This window comes from Wasmannia auropunctata, unplaced genomic scaffold, assembly GCF_000956235.1.
Source record: "Wasmannia auropunctata unplaced genomic scaffold, wasmannia.A_1.0 LD336040.1, whole genome shotgun sequence".
NCBI classification, from domain to species: domain Eukaryota; kingdom Metazoa; phylum Arthropoda; class Insecta; order Hymenoptera; family Formicidae; genus Wasmannia; species Wasmannia auropunctata.
This window is the reverse complement of record NW_012026850.1, coordinates 24,313-44,765: the sequence shown is the minus strand read 5'-3', so window position 1 is coordinate 44,765 and position 20,453 is coordinate 24,313. Positions and strand designations below refer to the sequence as shown.

Sequence of the window (20,453 nt, the reverse complement as noted above, 5' to 3'; positions counted from 1 at the left end):
TAAATTAGCCATTTTGCTATTTTCCTTTCTCCTTCGCTTCAGCCGTTTCAGGCGAACGTCGTTTCGCCCGATGCAGAAATTACGATGGCACGCGAAAATAATATTTAACCGTTCGGGTATTAGATTGGATACAAGATTATGATTAGAGAGAAAGAAAGAAAGAGAAAGAGAGCTAAAATTTATGAGCAGCATCGAAAGGATATATGTACATTAGAAACCCTGATATTTTCAAAAATATCTAATAATACGAGTAGGATCAATTCGCAATGAAATTATATTTAATAATAAGTGAATAATCTACCGATGTATGACTCAACATAGTCTAAAATTAGGACATAATAAAATGTTTTTAAACCGTTTCTATAAGATGTGAGATATCTTTAGACATCTTTAGACATCTCTCGTAGAAGAGTCTTTAAAATGTCTTATGCTCCGACTTTGCACTGCTATGAATAACACAAATAAGCGAAAAAAGGCCTTATTTGGTTAAAGCTGCCTAATAATACTTTTCCGTTTCCAGATCGTGCAAACTATGCCCCGATTATTTGTGGGCCTTGAGACACGGTTCTCAACTTAAGCTGAAGATTATATTTAACTTATTAAAAATAAACCAAGAGAAACCTTATTTGGTCGAAGTGATGCTTAATAATATTTTTCCGAATTTTTCTGAATTTTACAATTTCCAGTTCGTGCAAATTGCGCGATTATTCATCGATCTTGAGATACGCGTTCCTCAACTTAAGCTGAAGATTATGTTTATCTTATTAAAAATGCAAGTCATATGTATACATATATATTTAAACACAGAATTGTACATGAATGCTTGCTTCGTAAAAATTCGAAGTCAATATTGATCCGTAAGTAGTAGCCTACGTAAATATAACAACGTACTCTACACTTAATCGATTCGATCTCCACTAAGTGAAGCGAAAAGTATCAACGATTCCATTCTACTCCGCTTAGATTCCACTTGAGGGTAAATATTTGATATTATTCCCGCTTACACATTTGCGTTACTTTTCCTTTTCGTCGATATCAGGAGCCGGATATTCTCTACATACACGCGCGAACGGACACAAATCTAGGACACGGCGGGAAATGGAAAAGTTCATTATGTTTCGTTCGGGCCGCGCTAATGAATTTCCGGGAAATTAAACCTGCGCTTTTTACCTAACGTGGTAGACGTTTTGATATTTATCACGGCCACGCCGCTCGGCAAAGCTCGCTTAGCCATTTTAACAGCCGCGCGGGTAACGACGGCGAAAATGTATCGAAACGGTGATTGCATTTCGTGCGGAGCTTCGGCACCGCGCTCCCCTCAGTTCGCTCCCCATCAGTCGAGTATCAGCTATTGGAGTACTACTAATTTCGTGGTGTAATACGAGTTTCCCATGCCGCGCATTGCATAGATGTACGTGAAACAGTACGTACGAAAACATGTATGCTTGATTAGATTCGCATACGTGAATTGCGAGTGGAATTTTTTTCAAATTTCCGAATCATTTTGCTACTAATAATGACTTTGCATGCATTCGTGCTGGCAACCTGGCTGGTTATTAGCCGTACAATGTTATTGTACGTAAATTTGACGTGCAGTCGTAGAAAAAAGTAAAATATGTAATTGTGTGCTGTATTGAGGGAATATTGAACTACATATTCCATATCATTTGAAGATTAAATTTAATCTTGAATTGAGTGTGCTTATTCTTTTTTTCCCTTTAATAATTAATTTAATTTATTTATGTTTATTATAAAAGGCTCGATTGTAAATATTTTTTCAATAAGAGTGTGAAATGTATGAAAAAATTATGTATTAATTAACAACGGCCTATTTCATTAACCGACGAAAAATTGATGGATCGGTGGCAAAGGTTAATCTTTGTGCATTGCACTTATATATTTTGCATTTATTTCAATTTTCTTATTTCCGAAAGTTTGCGGTACAAAAATATAGTGCAATCTGTAAATTGGAAGTCAACTCATTCCGTGTGGAGCATTACTATGAGCCTTTATTTACGGAATTGTTTAATATTATTTTAGTTTTGAGATTGGGTGCGCTGAGGATGGCTTGAATGAGGCCAAAACGTTCATTATGAAATTTGTAAAAGGAGACTGAAATAGATTTTAGAATTTTACGCACCAACAATTTTGACTCATATTTACCTATCATTTATATTCCTTGTTGTCTTAATTGAAAAGTCATATATATATACATACATATATATACATATGTATATATATATATATATATATATAGTTTTATTTGTTAAAAATATAATGATATAGCGACTAAAGAAAAAAACCTAGAGGAGGGCAAATAGGGTAACTCCGGTATATATGCCGCACCTATTAAAAACTTAATTTATCAGATATTATTAATTATGTTTAAGGTAAATGAACTATATCAGTAAAAACGTTAAGACTGTCTATTACTATAAAAAAAATATTAGGAATCCAAAATATTTATTTTTTATATTAAAAAAAATTCTTGAAACCTTGCATTTTTATCATATAAAAATATGGGTGGATTATACGACGTTACTCACGGGTGGGATGAATGATTCAAAAAATATACAAATAATCTAAATAATAATAATAAATAACACGTGAATTAATAACGTAATTCTGCATTTACTTATTAATAAATAAATAAAAAACATATCACAGATTATGAATAAATACATACATAAATATATACATACCTACATGAATGTTATATGATTAATGTATTGAAAATGGCGTATTATTATTACGTATTATTATTTATTTTTGTTTCGTGTGCCGTCCGCTTGTGTCCCCGGTAAAATGAATCTTCTTTTGGTGACGCGGTCGAGAGTTATGGATCTCTCTGTATTTACATATTTTCCGGATGGTTATGAAAAATGAATTTGTTGTTGTACGAATTAACACAAAACTGTATTTCTTGCTTGAAATACGCACGAGAAGACAAGACGTGAAAACGCTCGTAAGATTCAAGATCGTCTGTCTGACGAGATCGTACGCTATCGCGATCGATACCGAAGGGGGAGGGGGCCGAAAATTAGCGAAAAGGGCCGAAAGCACGATAACGGCCGAAAAGTCGCGAAGGTGGCACGTGATGAGATCGTGAAAGTAGAAGGCTCGCTGCGCGAGAGCGAGATAGAGTGAACGCAACGCTTCAGTATTAAACAACTTTTATATTTATAAATAAATAATAGAGCGTTCGTACTACGGCATAAATTCCACGCGCTAAAAATATATTCTAAACAGTTGGGACATACGAGGCAATAAACTAAACGAGGAATACAAGAGCTAAGCACTTGTATTTTGCTATACTGTATCCTTTACAATTCCTCACTTATGTATCACGAAATAACCACGAAACCTTTCATATTTCCTACAATAATCATTTTATGTAGATTATAACTTATAGTTGCGTTACTTATTACAGTGATAATCGATTTAACTTACAATAATTCTATAAATATTAACAGTAAGAAACTGAAATCTAGAGGTGTGCGAATCAAGCATTTGCATGGTCGAATCGAATCGAATCGAATTTTTATAACATGTTCGAAATCGAATCGAATCTAAATCAAATTTTCCCAGATTAACATTACATTAGGCGATCGATTCGAAATTCTCGAACTATCTTCGAGAACTAAGTTGCAGATTCGAAAACGAATCTACTGTAATTCGATTTGATTCGATTCAAATTCGAATTATTCGCACACCTCTACTAAAATCATAATACAATATTAATATAACATAAAGATATGTAACAGAGGGGCTGCGAGAAAATTACTTTCACTTCTATTTTTTCTGACTTCTGCGGCATAAAGTCTCGCACAGCGTATATACCGGAATTATCCTACATATATCTAATTGTGTTGCTCAATTAAATAATAATATAATTATCAATTACGTAGATTATAATTAAATAATCACATCGACATTGCTGACCTAATTAGCGACGAGTGTCTAACTATAACGCGAATGTAATGGGTAAACTTTGTACTCGAGAATTATAATGGCCGTAAAGAGTTGAGAAAGAAAGCGATTAAATTACAATTCTAGAATATCACAGCGTGACTCGACAATTACGCGAATGTGTTTCTACTTAAATTCAATTTTAGACGACGTTACACGACTGTCGTTGACTTTTATACCATCTCTCCGCCGTAGCCACTGTTAATTCTTTAATCTCAGGCAGATTATCGAACGACAAGGTTGAAGACAATGAAACCCGAGCCGAAATCACGGAGTAGAACAGAAACGCGGGTGGCCGCGATAATAATCATAAATATATGAAGTAATTCCTCGCTCTTTCCCCTCGCTATCGAAGAACATTAGAAGCCCGGCCTCGCGAGAACGCAACGATCCCCCTCCCAGTTTTATCGCCCCATAAAGCGATTCACCGAGGGAATCATTCTGTATTTAACGTACACTCGAACGAGCCACCCCGCGTTCCGGTAATGCTCTGTTACGGCGAATAAAAATTTGTATTTTACGCACGGCGCCGCGCCGCGGCCGGCGCGGTGGTATAGGTGATTTCGCGCGCGCGGGGACGAAACGCGCGTGGCGCGCACTAGACTCTCGATAGGTCGTTACATGCTGATTTTATCGGTCGTCGAACGGCCCGCACCGGACGATCTCTCGTCCGCATCGAGGGCACGATCACCCGTGGGCGCCCACCGGCGTGTAATGCCGCCGTAATTGCGAGTAGCGGGTGTCGCGATTAACAGCGACACCCCCTTAATCGCTTTCGGATTAATTAATTACTCGCGCGGGTGATTGTTGAGTACCTTTTATTTCGCCGCAAAAAAATAAAAATAAAAAATAAAAAAAATCTTGATCTCCGAGGTCCCGAACTTCGGGGTGAATTCCGCGATGTGAGTTATCGCGGCCTCTGATCCTTTTTCTCCATCGCCAACTTGCGTTTAATTTAATGTAATTACGACCCGACCATAAATTCCAGAATGCGAAGATAGTAAATCTGTTGAGACGTTAATGTTTAAGAGAAAATTCACACTTCTGCTTTAGATGTATGGCGGTTCGCGAGAGCATTCAGGCGGTGGTACACCGATAAATTGAATGAACAATGTCTTTCGTGTGGCGTTTCATTGTATGTTCTCATATTATCGGTTCTGCCGAATATTTGCGGTTCCCATAAGACTATTTCGAACAGAACTGTATGTATGAGCCGCCGCCGAAGTCATTAAACTTTGTAACTGTGCTCTCACTTGTCGACACATGTCAAGAGATATTAATTATAGAATACGTTACTATATGTACCGTGTCTAAATTAGCTAATATTGAGAGATGAGCGGAAAGCAAAGGAAAATAAAAATATTACAAGAAAAATGTATTCCATAAATATGAGAGAAAGCACCATTCTCTGGATATGCAAATTTTTTAATAAAATCACGTGTAATATGATCGACGTTAGTTCGAATAATATTGACTTATTAATACGAAGGGCAAAATTAATCCGCAATATGTCGATAATTTGATGAGCGTTCTTACAGCTGCGCCATCGCCATCGCCATCATTTTCCCGAAATGGACAGGCAACGGAGATAATCGCATCTAGCAGCGACGTGATATTAAGTGAGTGCCATTCTCAATCGGGAAATCTTTTCGAAAACAACCAGGGGATGACGATTATTGGGAATGCTCGGTGACGTGCCGCGATGGTACATCACTAAGATACGTATCTGAGATTCGGTCGAAGTGGCTCTGGGGCTTCCATTAACAATGAAGGTAAGGGGTTTGGTAGGGTGGTGGAAGGGGGGAGACTTTGGATTCCGAAAGGTGACAAAGGCGGACGGGGAAGGAGGGACGACCGACGGAGAGAAACTGTCCCCCGTTGTTGCTTTCGATAATTTGGGAGTCTAATGTTCACCCCCTCGGCATTCTGGTAAAGCGTTTTGGGGATCCGATTGGCGGGCTAGGCAGGGCGAGAGGGAGAGAGGAAAGGCCGAAACGGGGTGAGAAGACGGGGAGAGGGAAGCGAGAGAGAAAACAAATTGACACCTGCACGTGAGAATGGAATCTTAGGGCTGGTGTGACGGGAACGAAGACACCGCCGCGCCGGCGGCGATGGGAAGACGATTGAATAATGCAGGCGAGAAGTGAGGAATCTGCTTAAAAGTCTGATCATCCAGTCTGCGTTCTCCAATTGTCCCTTGTTGCCCACGAGAAGGGAGACAGCCAACAATATTACCAACGAAACTGTCGAAAATATTAAGATATAGTGGCAATTTTGTATAATTTTCTAATAACGAGTCTTACGGTGTGCGCACTGAGAGAAAAATTGTTAGTATTTGTAACTATATTTACAAAGTACTATAATTATGATTATTATTATTGTAATGTTAGTAATAATAATTAGTAATAATAATAATAATAAATTATATTTACAGTATATTATAGTTGGCTCTAAAAATGACTATAAATTATAGTTAAATAACGATAATTGCAACCATTTTTATGACAATAATAACTATAATGTATAGTAAGTTTCAAAATTTGTTGATGTCAACTATATATATATTTGTTGATAAAACTATACATATAATTATTATTACTAACATCATAGTATATAGTATTAATAATAAATTATAGTACTGTAAATATATGTAGATACAGATATAAAAAATTTTTCTTTCAGCAATTTTCTCTATGCAATTTATGACGTTATTGAATTGAAATGAGCAATAAAACAAACTGAGACACGCTAATAATTTTTTCTGTGTATTAATAAAAAAAATTTTAAATATTAAAATGACTTGATAAATATTTTGAACATAAGTTATTGTAAATTGAAAGAAAAAAACGGCAATTATTTTAACTATAAGATAATCATTTTTTTCGATATCACCTATATGTATATTTGTTTGATAGAACTATAAATATGACTATATTATTATTAACTAATAGCAGTAATAACTATGAAAGTAGAGCTCCTAACCATAATTATTTTATCATGCAATTAGTTACAAATTCCATACTCTCCTTTCAGTGTAAAAGCATACTCGTATAAATATAATATGATACATAAAAATAATTTTATATTGTATATAAACATTTCTTGATATTATTATGATATTAATGAAAGATATACAATACATTTTGTTAGAATCCAATAAAAGAATTAACTATTACAAATTTAGAAACTGTAATTAGGAATGACTATAACACTTTATATACAATTATTGCAGAAAAATTCATCATTATCGTACGTATATTATTATATATAAATACAGGCAAGAAGCTTTTTGTTTTTTTACTTGTCTATAAGTAACGCCGACTGGTTACATCGATCATTACTGTCACAGAAGTTACTTCCTAGTTGTCGGTTTTCTCGCTTGTGAAAATGTAGATAGATTCCCGCCTCGAATAAATCTCCCTTAAGTATCTATGCTATTCTTCGAAAGGGGACGGAGTTACTATCTCACGCTGCAGTTTATTGTGCAAGTAGAGATTCATTAGCGCGCCGCCGTAGTATATTATGCTGATACCGCGAAACATCTCATTTCGAGATACGGCACCTTTGCTCAGACCCCCAGAAGTGGAGATCCGAGTCGAGATTTATTTCGACGGTCTATGCTTCTTATCCCACTTAAGACATTGGTCTTTCTAAGCCTATTACGCGACCCTTTTAATACCATATCCCGCTTTCCTTTCGGTTGGCGAACGCTTCCCGCGGACCCGTTGACGTTAACATATAAACGCAATCCGCGATGGCGGCTCGATATAATTCGGTAAAATATATCGTAATTTGCCGCCATAAACATTTCGCTTTGAAAATAGCTTTCGGATGATGTACGCGCGCGCGAATCGGTTTATCTCGAGAACGTATCCACATTCGGAGAACGACGCACGCTGTCGCGCATACGACATAATATAACGATAAGTAAATCTGCGATTTAACTCGCTGTCACGTCGCCGACGGTGTCTCATTTTGTAAATCCTTTCGCTTATATTATTGCATCCGCGCGCTGAATGAATAAGTATTATACAGGTCAATTCTCTCAAACGAATCAATTATTTTAATATACGAGTTGCATTAAATTGTGATATCGAAAACTCATAAACTACGAGGATGTATGCTTTAATAGTTATAATATACATATGCACTGAATGGTTCTAGGATTTCAATCGAAGAGGTGGAGGGGGGGGGAACAGCAAAAAATAATTATAAAATTAAAAATTATTAAACTAGGGAAACATTAAACTGCTTGTTAATTTAGTTTGTGATATTACGTACTCCGGATTCACAGTCTACAGTTGTGTTTCAATTTTCAAGACTGATAAATATTTGGCGCACAGTTTTGCTTGAACTGGAAATTGTAAGATTCACGCAAAATATTATAAAGGGACGATTACGATTCGCTTTTGGCGTTTTTCATCTTACAATTAGTTGTAAACATTCATACAAAATTTATTAAAATATTTTAATATTAAAGCTTGCAATCTTCGATAAACTTTTTTAATATTTCTTTACAGGCCAATGAGTTTAATTTTTTGTCCTAAAAATGATTTTCATAATTTAATTGCTTTTCCTTATCAAGATTTAGGATGGAAGGGAAGGAAGAGCCAAGGGAACCAAGCGTTCCCCTTACGTATGCCCATGTATATGAATTATAGGTACGCATATTTTTTAAACATATAGGTCATCTAATACTAAAAAAAAACTTTTTATTTCAAAATGCCGCAATTAATTGATATAATGATTCGTATTGTTGTATAATAAAAAATTGGTGTTTGCGTGCCATATATTCTCTCGAGAAATAGTACCGAGCTGCTAAAAATTCCGTACGAAAAGCCGTACGAAACTTCTCAATTTATACCAACAGTAAGTCAAACTTAGACCTAAACTGTCTCCGCCTTAAAGACGCGTCAAACGAGGGTACGTGCTTAAACGCTCTCGCTCAGGCGTAGCAACGTCACGGGCGACCGTCATACATCGTCATCGCGCAGAAGACGCAACGAGCTCGATGCACTCCAACACCTCCCGTGTAAAATGATGGGCGCGAAAGGCGCCGAGGCATTCATTATGCGACGCTCTTGCATATACGCGTGTGTATATGAGGGAGTTTATACGCGCAGCCTTGTTTGCGTTGCGCTCTCAGGGCTAGAGAAATTAAGAGACTGGGTCGCGCGCGGGTACCTATACGCGAGGATTACGGAGGCGGAAAACGGTGGAGAGAGCGGCACGGCGCAGCCGGGGAGTTTACGGCTGTTTACGGTTGTTTCCGGGGGGTGTTTACGTAGCGTCCGAAATTGAGAAAATCAAGAGGCTTCCTCAGCGAAGAGAGCTGTAGAAACGCTCGCGCCGAGAAAACTGCAGATGCGCGTGAGTTGCGCGCGAGTTGCGCGCGAGTTGGCGCTCGATGAAAGGTGACCGACATCGAAGGGTGTATGCCTTGAGAAAATCAAGTGCGCCAAAACCGAAATCCGTGAATATCTCGTTGAGTCCTTTAAGGAGGAAACGAGAAAAGCGTTTCCTATTACCCGTGGATTCCTACGAGTATTGACGGTAGACATTTGACGTCAGCAGCGGCATAAACCAATTCAAATGTCATTGGGAAATGACTGAAGAAGCAAATGAACGACTCGAGGAAACAGTCGAAGACATCCGCGCGGAAAAAGAATGTTCGATATAGGTAGCTATAAAGAAATAAATAGAAAAACGAAATCTATTATTGAAACAAATTTTATCAAAATATTTGTTACACCTTAATATATAAAATATTTTGTTTTTTATATATTTTATGTAAAGGTACACAGGCACTGTTTTTAATGTTACAAGTCTAACAAAGCAAAAATAATTTTTTATTTTAACACGTTTTCTCTGCATGCACATTTATTTGTATTTCCTTCCATCACCATCGAATAACGTCAAGTATTTTGAATAGCTTGTTTTACGTTACAATGTACCGATTTACTTTTAAATCATTTTTTGGATTTTTTTGTGAAATTTTAACAAAACACTTAATAAGATATTTAATTTATTTGTTTTTTTTTATCTGAGCAATTTTCCATTGAACGTAAAATACATGAATGAGCTTTCTTTTCATGTCTTTTATTTCATATAAAATTAGATTTGCGAAAGAAATACACGTAGGTTATCAAAGGCAAATCGAAATTAAAGTTTGAATAGGGATAGAATAAATAAAGGGGCGTTTAGTTGTGAGATATCGGAACCGAAGCAGCTGCTTTGAAGAAAACCGCTGCTGTCGAAAAAAAAATGGAAGCGCGACGGCGATGATCCACGGAACGTTCCCGTGGATCACCGAGGACGATAATGGATGAAACGTCGACGAGAAAAGGTGAAACGTTGGGACGAAGAGTTTGGCGCGTCGGGGAGAAAAGACAGAAGGGTGGGCTCCTTGAAGGGCACTCGCGGGGGTTCGCCTAGTTCGACGATAGAGTTTGAATAATGCAGACTTGCACAACGCTGCTTAAAAGTGATCGGTCCACCCTCCCCTCTCCCCCACCCTTCCCCCTTCCTTCCGTTCACCCCCCTTTATCCTCTCTTCTCACCGATCCCTTTAGAATCTCACTCCCAGTTCGTCTAAGAGTACGAACTAAGATTGATTTTGGATTGGATGGGAATTGGGAATAGTGAGCCTGTTACTCTCCAGCAGCCTCTCGTCTCTTCTTCCTCTCTCGTTTCGTCCTCCTTCCGTCGTGCCAGTCTGATTTTCTTTGCCTTTCTCTGTTTCCTCTGCTAGCCCCCCCCCCCTTCCCCACGATATACATACGTACACACGTGTTTACATAGCCGGGCGTAATATGTTTATGTAACTGGAAAAGGCATTGAGGATGCGCTGAATTTACGATTCCGTACAAAAAGAATGGTTCTGCTGAAGTATCCAGAAATTTAACCAGATATACGGATCCGAAAATAATTTTGTTGGACTAAAATAATTATGTAAGGCGCTCTCAAGCTGATTGCTAGAACATCAAAAACTTTTTGCGCCATCGCTCATTACGCTTGAACGTCCTGCATAATTATTTTGATAATTCAAGAAAATTATTTTCAGATCTGTATGCAATTGAGCTTTTAGGTACTTCAGTAAAATTGTTCTTTTCGTGCAGTTGAGATTTATTACTTTTGATTAAAGAGAAAATTATTTATGGAAGAAAAGATCAGTTATCAGTTTTTAGATTGTTAAAACGACAGTTATTAATAACATTACATAACGTTTATTGCAAGATATCAGTGATGATCCAGTTGACGATCTTTCGCTTCGTGTAATTTGCCATTTCACTCAATTACACACTATTCACCACTGTCGCGCCGTATTTTTCGTATTTTTTCGCGTCGCATTTAAGAATCGTACAATGGATATTAACATTTTCATCGTCGCATTCATTTCGCATTCGTGGCTATCGCTCGCTTTCACGCTCAATTTACATATTTCGCCGCGTCTGTAATCACCGCCGGCACCGATGGAATTATGGAAAAGGACGTCCTTTGTGGGACGTGACCGTATATAAAAGCCCCCGGTCTCTGAGCGAGATTTATCCTGCCGACGATCAACCCTCCCGGGGGAGTATAAAAGTGCCAAATTAGAGTGGTACAGCGACTGGGCCAGTGCCGTGCCTATATAGGGCAACGGGCGAAAGCCCGCATTGCGGAATGAGAGATCGCCTATCGGGGCTATCAGTGGCTCTCTCCCTTTCCCCCCCCCCTCCTTCCCCTGCTCCCTTCTCGCGATGCCAATTTGCGAGAGATCGCAATTCCAGATGATGACGAGGACATGCGGAATCGGAAGCGGTCATTTAAATTCTCATTTTAATCCCTCTCTCTCGTGGAGCTCATTACGTCCCACGACGACGATGTCAGGATTATAATTGACGAGTCGTTTCACGAAATATGTACACTATGTGCCTGATTATCATTCTCGTTTCCCCCTCCCCCCCCCCTGCTCGCGCGTGAAGCTCCGCCCCAGCGAGTTTCAGTAGCGGAAGCGCAGTTCAGTTTACAACAAAAATATCCTGAGCAGCCCCGTAGTACATTTATCACAACTGCAGCACATTCTCCGAAGGCTCGCCGTTCCATGATTATTTTAAATCAAGTGCATTCCGTTCTCTCCTACTCGTTTATTATTAGCGCTGTTGTTACTTAAGATTGAGTTGCATCGCTGAAAATACGTCTTTCTTTAATTTTCAGGAGAATAATCTTTTCCTCTGCCGTACACCTTAGGAACATGTAAAATTCAGACCGCTTCAATACGAAATGTGTATACTGCGCGGAGGAAGTGTGCAACGTCGTACTCGACTGAAATTTCCGCGATATCTAACGTTCACCGATGTTCACTGTCCGGAGGAAACCCGAGTGGCGGAGAATAAATATCCTACGTATTGATGTATCGTTGTATCATGTCGTAACCTGCGATGACATCCCGGGTTCGCAACGGCGCCGCCGCCGCGCCGCCCGCGCCGGAACGCCGCATTGCAGACGCCCTTTCGAGACAACGCCGTTGATATCGGTATTGCCTCTTTCTCCATTCACGCAAAGACGTTATTTGTATTCGCGTTGAAATTTGCCAAACTTTTATACAAAAGTGTTTCCAAAGGTGTTTCAAGTCAGATTTGACTACACTATACAAGCCCCTTTCATTTTAAAGCTTTTACATCTCATTTCACTTGTCATTACTCTTTCTCTTCTGCTTCTATTATCTATTATATCATCTCTTTTATTTTATCGGAGATTGTACTGACAATTATATACGCGTGGCTGCGCAAAAGTCAAGCCAATTTGTTTTTAAGCGATCTCGCTTGCGATGATAACTGCAGCTTTTTTTACAAAAGGGAAACAATGCACGGAGTCGCAACACGGCAGCTTCCAGCACGAGATCGTTGTTACTTCGCCGCGAATCGATCATCAGGAGCGCGCGACTATTCGATCGCAGCTAGATGAAACGTACCGCGTGTCTGCGAGCCGGCGGAGATAAACGGGATATCGGACGATGGGTCTGCATTTTGAAAGTGATTCGTGTAGCGTGCGGGCGGCGGTGTGCTACACACCGGAGCGGCTCCCGTGAGATCGATGCGTCAATAATTTCCTACGATGATCGTGGCTCGTTCGGCTCTCACCGACATTATTCATCGTGCGGAATTCCGAATAAAACAACCGACGGCGGAATCACGTTAAAAGCTTTCTGGCTTTTTCCGCCAAAACGATTCCACGTTTCCTTCTGGCTGCTGTCCGTACGTCTCTCTCTCTCTCTCTCTCTTTCTCTCTTTACCTTCCGCCTCTCTCCTCCTTTCTCTTTTCCTTTTTCTCTTCCTCTTCTTATCGTCATTCTGCCCTTTTGCCTTCCATCCACTCTTTCGCTCTTATCCATCACTTTAGCCTCCAGTAGCCCAACATTCCGTTGAAAAGCACGAGCGTAAGCGCAAAACGAAAGGGATAGTGAAAGAAGAGCAAACGGCTGAAACAGAAGGAAGCGCCGTGAAAATAAATTTCACCGCAGTTCATGAAGAGTGCCGGCAACCGTTAACGTAACACATCGAAATGCTCTCTCGTTCTTTCCGTGTGTGATAGTGCAACAAGAGCCAGCAGGACGTGGATAGAGGAGAAGGAGGGGGAGGGGAGGGATAGAGTTCTCGGATAAAAAGGATTAATTGTTCTCGCCGTCGTTATCCCTTTTCTCGGTAAAAAGAAAAAAACTGATACAACGGCTCATTATCAGAGACTTTAGGTAAAAGAACGGGCGCAAGGCGGGGATGATCGATCGAAAGAAATATTCCCGCTCATATCGCTGTTTCGAGAGGGAATACGTTAACGATCCCGCGGTTGATATAGCCTTCTATAAATTTGAAAATTTTTAGCTCGCTCACGACATATCTCGTGCATGAGGACGTTAACAGTCTCGAACGTGGAAAAAGTGAGAAATGTGAATTAGATATTATACATTTACATGTTAATACATCCGTTCGCATATTCTTTACGATAAATATACTGTTTATGCTCTTAATTTTACTTCAAAAATATAGAAGTATTATTATTTACTTTCAATAAATAATCTAAAAATTTTCACATAAATATACCGTAACAATTTTTAAATGTATAATATATATATTGACATTAGAAATGTAGGCTGAAAGTGGTAAAGTAATATATAATATATATTTGTAACATCATGTATTGATAAAAAAAAATCGAGCCTCTCTCTTCTTATTAAATCTTTATGATCCATCTCTATAACAGTAAAATTACCTTCTTAGAAAACAATAAAAAAAGGTTGACACTAGAAATTTATCTGAAAGTGGTAAAATAATATGTATATATTTATAATGTCATGTATCGATAAAAAAAAGTCAGGCTTCTCTCCCTTCATTAAATTTTTACGTTCTGTCTCTATAATTTTTTAAATAGTGATCAGCACGTGCGTGCTATATCGATTGCTTATTATAAAATACTGGGACGCGAATTCGCCACGACGGTTCTCGGACCACGTGGCAAAAAGTGAATTTTTGAAATCTGCTTGGTTCGCGGAAAACGTGCCGGGAATTTCGACGATCGTTTACTGTTCGTTGCTGGTTAAATTTTTATCACGGTTTATTCGCAAACTTACTGGCCAGAATGAGGCGATCGATCCGCATAGGCGTCACGGCGTCTGAAGCGCGTTGCAGAGAGAGAGAGAGAGAGAGAGAGAGAAAAAGAGAGAGGACCATTACAGACGCCGATTACTGCTAGTAGTCGGCTCGGATGACACATTTACGAGCGAAATAAAAGTCTGACAATAGGGGACAGCGGGTTGTAATGGGGAGGGCAATGGCACGGTGCGTTGGAAGACAAGTCAAGCCCGCGGAATAATGTCTCGTAGACAAAACGTCGTTATAGAGAAAAATCGCTTTAAATATGCATTGAGACAGTCGAGATAATCGAGGTCGCGCGAAAATGAGCGTACTAATGACTAAGACATAATGTACGTTTTAGACGAGTAAAAGTAGACTTTCAGGACACATATTCCCACGCGAAATTATTCCATAATTTAATAATTAATATCCGTTATTTAATTTAACTTTATTTTTGTCCCTTTTCCTGTATTTACATTCTCGACATACAATAATCCGAATCTAATTTTTCTTTCATATTTCAGAATGCCGGTTGGGGAGAATGGTCACCGTGGTCGAAGTGGTCTCCATGTACAAGGTAAGTCATCAATTGCGAATTTACGACGTAAATGTTTTTTTTTAATTTCTAAAGTGTGTACCAATAAATTTCATTTTATCTGTATGTCTATATAAGTACTATTTAATTATTTGTTTCTTTATCTTAGTAAAGGTGGGTTACGGCAAATGCAACGAGTGGCATTTGCTTTAATTCCATGTTTAGTTTGAGAAGACAAACACAACAAGGAAACATAACCCCAAGTCCCCCCCATAATCCCATATCCCCCTTCGATTTTAATGCTTTGTTAATAAGATACGTTAAAAGACACAAAAATAAGACACGTATTTTTTATAAGTGCTTTCTCGCATATTAAAATGGTGAAATTTTTCTTTGAAGAAAATCGGTTTCTTAAAAAATATCATCTAAATCGTCAAAGACATAAAAAAATATTGTAAATAAAAGTTTTACAATGTCAAGTACGTTTTTATAATTTTATGGTGCATACATTTTAATTTTTAAAAATATAATATTTTTCAATCAATACTCCGTTTCTGCCTTTAACTTTAAAAAATTCAAATGTTGTAAAGCAGGTTTGAAATTGCAACTTTTATTTGCAATATTTTTTCATATCTTTAACAGACGATATTTAAAATTACGATTTTTTCAAGGGAAGATTTTATCGCCGAATTTTCTCCTTGCAGGAAAACACAAAAATATACATCTCTTATTTTCGTCTATATTTTAACATATCCGAAACTTATTAAAATTGGAGGAGAACATTTGTGTTTCGTGAAGAAAATACGAGAAACGATTCTTACTCGAGAACTTTTATGTTTAACTTTTCCCGCCATGTTTATTCCAATGTTTTTTTGGTGGTAACGTGTTTTGTAATAATATGCACGTCCATATATACACACGCGAGACAGAGCAGAGTTTTTACTTCTCGATGAAGAAATCATACTCGTAGAACAAACTCTGCGGACACGGAGAACGGCACATCCGGCGCACACATATTGTTTGGCAGTCGCGCGCGACAAAAGGGCGCGATCTCGGCACGGCGCGGGGTGGTAGCCTCCTCCTCCTCCGCATGCAAGGCATGATCCAATCCCGCGATTTCTCATCGCCTGTTTCGTGCGGTTCTAATATTGAGTCCTACCGGTAACACAGCCGGAATGTTAAGCGTCCCCGGAACTCATTTTGGCGGCCACCAACCGGCAATAAGTTTGTTCTCAACTCACCCCGCGCGCGCTCGTTTTTCAGTTATACAGAAGTGGCCAGAACTGGGAGACGTAGCAATTTATGGCACTTACAACTTGCGAACTGCACTTGGTCGGCAAAGCTTATTGTGTGATCTACAGCACTCTACTTATTGATGTTTCTTACACCATCTGCACGTATACCTTCATACGAGCTTTCGTCTCTATTACAATTTCTGATTTCACAAAAACTAACAGGATGTGTAATAATCAGTGTTTGTACTTATCAATATAACATTATTTAGATAATAATCTAGATGAAGAAATGGCTTTATCTTATCTTTATCTAGATTATTAAAATATATGTTCTTTATCTTTATCTTAGATAAAAGAATTAAGCGTTATCTTTTGCAAATTATTTATATTAATATGATGTATCTCATTGCCTAGATTTAAATCAAATTGGGTGCCAGAATGTTACATGGACTTATGTAAAAAACTATTTTTAAAAGAAACAGAAAATTTTTATTCCAAAGATAAACTCAGGATAAGTCAATTTTTAAGAGTAGCGGACAAGAGGATATTTTTGTGACATGGATTAAGAAAAGCAAGATTTGTAATTTGGCATAACCAGTGATCAGCAGTAATATTAAAGTATTTTCATATTTATAGAATCTAAATCTAAAAAATTAGATATTTTTGCTTTATATTCTCACGTCAAACAAATTTTCTTTAAATATAATGTATAATAATATGTGTATATATATATATATATATATATATACACACACATTATTATACATTATATTTAAAAAAAATTTGTATACAGGGTGTCTCATAATAGGTGTATCACCGTTCATAGGTAGGTTGAACGGACTAAACTGAATCGAAAAGTCCTCTACCATTTTTTATATTATATATATTAGGGTGTCTCACCTCTACCGGATTTCCTTTTAAGAATGTGTTCCTGAGATAATTTTGAGACGAAAATCCTAATACAAAAATGTCGAGGCTATAATACTTTTTAAATTATAAACGATTTAAGTTAACCAATATTAGCGGCTGAAATTCGCGCACTCAGGCACGGCACATTACGATGGCTCTTTTTTTTACATATCAATACACGAAACTAACTTCATGACTAACTAACCTAATGACTATAACTGACTTAATAAATAATACTTAAACTTTATAGAAAAGTATACTATAGCCCTAAATAATTCAAAAATTCACGATATTTTGCCTACGCCGTTATCGGGGCGTGAATAAATAAAGAATTTTAATTTAAATTATAAAATAAAATTACAACAGTTCTAACGCTGCAATAGGAAACATAATATAAATAAGACAATTTTTTATAATGTATCGTGCGTAATTATGTACTAATAGATTATTATTAATTTTATTTTATGATTTAAATTGAAATTCTTTATTTTTTCACGCCCCGATAACGGCATAGGCTCGTATAGGCAAAATATCGTAAATTTTTAAATTTTATACTTTAACTTAATATTTAAACTAACTTATTATTTAAATTTATTAACATAATGTTGTTCCTATAAAGTTTAAGTATTATTTATTAAGTTAGTTATAGTCATTAGTTAGTCACGAAGTTAGTTTCGTGTATTGATATGTAAAAAAAGAGCCATCGGATGTGCCGTGCATGAGCGCGCGAATTTCAGCCGATAATATTGGTTAACTTAAGTCCTTTATAATTTGAAAAGCATTATAGCCTCGACATTTTTGTATTAGGATTTTCGTCTTAAAATTATCTTAGGAACACGTTCTTAAAAGGAAATCCGGTAGAGGTGGGACACCCTGTATATACATATATATACATTATTATACATTATATTTAAAGAAAATTATATATATAAATATATATATATATGTATATGTACAATATATGTATAATATGTACATATAATATTATCTACATATAAAATATATATATACATTATTGTCATCATCGATGCCGGTTTAGTTGTGGACAACAAATTAATGTAAAAATTGTTTATCAGATGAAACATTAAAAAAACTCTTATTTCTAAAAAAATAAAAATTTTTAAATAAAAATATGAACATATTTTTTTATATCCTTTTTTTACTTAAAAGTGATATATTATCTTAATGTTGTCTAGATGAAACTATTTATATTTCCATCTTTTATCTAAGATATATTTACATATAACTTATCTAATCTACATCTAAATAATTTTTAATTAGCTAAGTGCAACACTCGTAATAATAATTATTGTTGTTACCGCGACCGATGAATTACGTCACGATACGAGCTTGTTTATTGTCGTAAACAATAATACAGCCCGTAGGAGCTGTGACTATGTAATAACATTACGTCTTTACGTAATTCAATTAGTGCTGCAAAATTAATAGGACCGCGAATAATAGAGAATAGGCTTATACACTGCGCATCGTGTGTATTATTTACGGACAATTTAAAAATTAACCCCCATCCGCAATATTATTTACGTAATTACAAAGCTTCGTAATTGGGATTAATCTGTACGCATAATGTATGCTACGTATTATTATTCCAATTAACTAATTGTTTGTGCGTCGGTTATTGTTCAAAGCAGATAATTACTATCCGTGTAGAATAATGCAATCGATGCCGACTTCTCTAAAATTGGAGCCAAGTCGATGATCAATTCAATCGGCAGACCATTTAATAACGATGACTGCTAATGTATAAATAGTCGAGCTAATACGATGCTCGTTTCGACGTACGAGCAAAAGATTCGTATACATATGTAGCTGGAAATTGAGAGGGAAGGAAAGAGAGAAAAAAGCGAGCAATAGATATATAATTAAAGAGTACAAACTTACTTTGTAACCATTGATATTATTTGCGTACCACTATATTAAGGGTACTCGGTTAGTTTACACTCATTTCTTCATATTTAATGATCGTTCTCTATTAGCTTCATTTTCCTTTATCTCTCGAATCACATGTCGTTTCTATAAATTTCCTGACATTTTAACTGTTTCTTCTATAAATTATAATTCTATTTGAAGCTTTCTCAGAGAATCCCGAAAGTATTTTCTTAAAGAAATAATCTAAAAAGAATAATTCCGAAGAAAATATCTATTCATCGCGTCTTCTCTCAAACTTCACATATTGATACGAAAATGAAGTTACAGTCACAATTTGATTAAAAATGTAATACAAAATTTGACAAAAGGTTACTTGCGAAAAATAACTCACAAAAATCTCGTCAGGTACGAAAATAAAGTTACAGTCGTGAATTGATTTAAAATCTAGTAAAAATTTTACAAAAAGAAAATTATTTACGAATAACTCACAAAAATCTCGAGTGAGCTCCACTTCAAGCAAAATATTTAATGTTGTTTGAACAGAGGGCACTTACATATGATCATAATTCGCAAGAACACTTCATATCGTAAATGACACTTTTCTATTTAAGTGCGCGAATATATTTGCGCTCCCGGGCGGGAGCCAACTTATATAATACTTGTTGAGGTAATGCAATTTCTCTCCGGCGAATAAAGATCGCTCATGAAATTAGCGTGAAGTAGTAAATTGAATTAACTAACTGCGTCGCGCGCGACGGCACGCAGTGGTGAAATGCAATTAAACTCTTGACGATTTCAGCGCGCCTTGATTATGAAGTGTTCATTGAATAAGCGTGTCCGAGAAAGACATCCGGTCGAAACCGGCGCGCTCGAAAAAAAGTTCTCATTGTACTTAATTTGATGTATAAATTTCCCGCTATTCGCTCTTTCAGGACGTGCGGTGGCGGAATCTCGCGGCAGCAACGTCGATGCAGGCGTAGACCGTGCAAGGGGAAGATCTGGACCACCAGATATAAAATCTGCAATCCGGAGGTGAGTATTTCCTGAGTCTAATTTGCCTGAGTACTTATCGCCTCTTGTTTCGTATATAGATAGCGGAGACCAGGATTAGTTGTTGCATGAGACAGATTCTAACACTTAATATATTTCTGAAATGAAAGACAATAGCATTGTACAAAAAATATGACACTGTCTCGGAAAGATAACATCAGTAATTTAGTGATCGGTTTTGAAATGCGTAATATATTTTTCAAGGTAAACAATATTTATTATTTTCTAGAACCAAAAGTGGAATAATAAATATAC

The 20,453-nt window shown here is 36.9% G+C and overlaps 1 protein-coding gene across 1 annotated transcript in view; it reads left to right on the top strand.

Moving 5' to 3' along the window:
* Window positions 1–20,195, top strand: part of LOC105451944 (thrombospondin-1-like) — a 202,787-nt gene extending 182,592 nt beyond the window's left edge. Inside the window, exons 3-4 of the mRNA XM_011692677.1 lie at window positions 15,104–15,156; window positions 20,081–20,195. Coding sequence (XP_011690979.1) covers window positions 15,104–15,156; window positions 20,081–20,195 — 168 coding nt within the window. The remainder of the gene's footprint in view (window positions 1–15,103; window positions 15,157–20,080) is intronic.
* Window positions 20,196–20,453: the final 258 nt, after the last annotated feature.